The sequence below is a fragment of the Arachis ipaensis genome, chromosome B03 (assembly GCF_000816755.2).
Source record: "Arachis ipaensis cultivar K30076 chromosome B03, Araip1.1, whole genome shotgun sequence".
NCBI lineage: Eukaryota > Viridiplantae > Streptophyta > Magnoliopsida > Fabales > Fabaceae > Arachis > Arachis ipaensis.
In genome coordinates this window covers 35,258,717-35,262,253 of record NC_029787.2, presented here as the reverse complement: position 1 = coordinate 35,262,253, position 3,537 = coordinate 35,258,717, and the positions used below count along the sequence as shown (strand labels likewise).

Below are 3,537 nucleotides of genomic sequence, written 5' to 3'. Positions count from 1 at the left end.
ACAAAAATGCTTAATAGTTAAGAAAATAATATTATAATTAATATTATTAATAAGTGAAATTGATAAAAATATGATAAGTAGATTGATAGGAGAGTGAGATAAAAAATTAAAATGTTATGAAGTTATATAAATGAAGTAAATTATAGAAAATTTTGATTATTTATGGCTGAAATTTTTTTGTTATCAAACATTTTCTTTTAACTATTTACTCCAAAAAAAAAATAAAAAAAAAACAAAAAACGACTAATATCTTTTCTTTGAAAAATTGTTATAACAGACTCAAAGCATTCTACCCTGCCAGGGCTTTAGAGGGGGTAGAAAAATTTCAGCAACATTACAATGATTGTTAAAAATAGGGGTGTGCATGGGTCGGATGAAATTGGGTTTGATGTGACTTAGACCCGATCCGAAATATATAACGGGCCTATTTATTAGACTCGAACCCAGCCCTAAACCCGATGAAACTTATACACTTTCGGGCCACGAATATACCGAGTAAATATCGGATGAAAACCGTGCCGTTAACATTACATTACCTTGATACCTTCTTATAAGTTAGCATATGAAAATATCCAAATTTCAAAGACTCCAACCATTATTTGACATGGTAAAATTCACTTAGATAATTATAACAAGAACTAACTCTTCTCTAAAATTAAAGTATAACCATAATCAATACTAATATTGTCTAATAACACCAAATATTTAAATCAATACAAATAACACAATATTATGCATTAGTCTAAAATCTTATGCATTTTAAATATAAAACATTAATTTATAGTCTTATAATAACTAATAACACAAAATATTAAGGTTTACAATACTTAAATTCCACATAAGAAGAGCCATCATCTATCACTAATAACACAAAATATTAATTGTAAATGATGACCGGGCCACCGGGCCGAGTTCGGGTGACTCGAGCCATGACCCCGAACCCGACCCGAAATAATGACTGGGTCTATTTTTGAGACCCTTACCCGGCTCTAAACCCGGTGAAATCACACCAAATTAACCCCTAAAGTGTTCGGATCCGAGCCGAATGTTCGGGTCGGGCCGGGCCATGCACACCCCTAGTTAAAAAAGTAGTACGAGTTTAAGTAGTTCAATTTGAATCCTCAAATTTTGTGTATGCCATGATCAGCCTCTTGTTCATCATCCCAATTATTAATATCTTGAGTATTCCCATAAATCCAACTACATAAAAGAAAGTACAAGACATTAATAAAACTTAGAATAGAGAGCAGCGCATAGTAATAATCATAGTATCCTCTGTTAAGATTGGTCGATAACCAACTCACTCCATTTGATCTCCTTGTTCCAACATTCACAACCTTAACAATGATGCTGGCTACAAGGTTCCCCATCCCTAATCCAAGGTAGAAGAGTGCAACAGCAATGCTTGACATTGTTTTAGGGAACTGAGAGTAATAGAATTCTATCTGTCCAATCGCATTAAGAGCCTCAGCTAAACCAGTTAAGCAATACTGCGGAACAAGCCACATTGCAGACATGTGAACCACACCTTTTGGGTTGTCTATGAACCCTTCTTTTATGGCTTCGTTCCTTCTCTTCCTCTCTACCAATGCTGCAACTACCATGGCCAAACATGAGAGTACTAACCCTGCTCCCATTCTATGCTTCAATGTCAGTCCTCTTGATTTCAGCAAGGGAATTAGGAGGCGGTCGTAGATGGCAACCCATATGGTTAAAGAGAGGATCAAGAAGACACTGAAGCTAGTTGGTGGAAGCTCTAATCCAAAGAGGTGGCGGTCCATGCTGCCTGCTTGGACCACAGAGAAACTGTGCTGGGAGATGATGGTGGCAAGGATGATTCCGGTGGACCACATGGGAAGCACTTTGATAATTGCTTTCAACTCTTCCACTTGTCTCACTGTGCATAGATTCCATGGATCAACCGGAATTCCATCAGAGTCCAACTCTCTCTCTCTGTTCTTGATCATGCAAGCCTTGTTCAGGTACCTACATTCATAGGTTCTATTGTATTAATGTAAAGGGTGATAACATACATCTATGGAACTAGAAATCAGTTACCTTGCTTTATTTGTTGGTTCAACGAGATTTGATCCATTTTTGAAATACCAACTGGTTTCAGAATTGTTAGGAGGCAAGGCCAAGTGTCTGTTTTTCCAAGCTGCGGCAATCACTTGTGCAAATCCTGTGAATAAACTCTTATTTGGTTTCACTTTGACATACAAGAGAGAACCCAAGAAGAACACTGTTGCTGAAACTATCATTAGCCCTACAGGAATCCCAAAACCTACAATCCATCCATATTTGGCTTGAATGTACACAATGAATATCACTGCCACCATCACTGATATTCCAACCGAAACATAGTACCAATTGAAGAAGCTCTTCATATTCCTCTCATTTTGAGGGTTCTCAGGGTGGTTGATTTGATCAGCACCAAAGGCTATGGAGCATGGCCTAATGCCACCAGCTCCTATAGCTGTTAAAGCAAGGGAAGAGATAAGAAGCAGCAGTTGAGGTGGCGTCGGAGTTGGACATGGCTGCGCGTGACACTCCGGAGGCCTTGCACTCCGTATGATTGCAGTAAGCCACAACACAACTAGGCCCTAAAATTGATCACAATTAATAATTAGTCAGTTTTGAAGTATAGAAATTAGAAACTAATGAATGATGGCGTTAGTTATCTTACAAGAAGCTCCATGACAGTTCCTCCTGCAATAACACGAAATCTTCCAAGGAGAGAATCAGAAAGAAAAGCGCCAAAGATAGGCATGAAATTGGACATGGCATTCCACAGGAATATAATGATAGCTCCGGTTGCAGGATCAAAATGATACTCATACAGTAAGTACAATATCATATTTATATGCAGACCTACACTTGCAACATTTTCGAAGGTCTCATTTGCTGAAAGAAAAAGAAGAGAAAAAGTTGGAAATCGCATATTTACTACTGATGTGTGTGTGCATAAGTAGAAACAGGTGTATGATATCACCTATGATAAAAGGCATGGTTCGAACGCCACCCTTTTTGCTTGTAAGTTGTTGGGTGGATTTCTCTTCATCAATTGAAATCTCCATGCTAAAGCTACTTGTGCTAGACACCCTCAAAAGTTATACACACAACGTTACTGATGTTTAATTGCTGCAGTACAATAGCTTTACATATGGACAAGAAGTAGCTCTTGTGTGGCACGCTAGAATCTATGTTGGCCTTAGTTATAATCTTAATTCTTGATGAAAGAATATTGGACAACAATATTGTTAACTATGTAGCATTTTTCCTGAATTTTTTTTGCCGCCTTGGGAAGGCTCATAGATGAGAGGCAATATATATTGGCTGGAATAAATGAATGAATACCTGTATAAGACGAGGGCTAGGAGGTGACTAGATTTTGTGATTTGTAACTATAAATTAGTTATCATTAATATTTTTAATGATGTGAGATTATATCTAATAGTGTAAAATTACTCACTTTTTTTTTCTGGTTAAATGTTGGCCAAATTTTAATAAAAATATTAGCCTCCTAGACTTTTTGTA

At 37.0% G+C, this 3,537-nt stretch overlaps 1 protein-coding gene across 1 annotated transcript; it reads right to left on the bottom strand.

The window, feature by feature from the left end:
- Positions 990–3,295, bottom strand: LOC107632939 (protein NRT1/ PTR FAMILY 1.2-like). Its single transcript, XM_021118735.1, has 3 exons — positions 2,687–3,295; positions 2,059–2,603; positions 990–1,986 (listed from the first exon to the last, which is right to left on the bottom strand). Exons 1-3 carry the CDS (start codon positions 2,939–2,941, stop codon positions 1,122–1,124), a joined length of 1,665 nt encoding a protein of 554 aa, XP_020974394.1. The 5' UTR covers positions 2,942–3,295; the 3' UTR covers positions 990–1,121.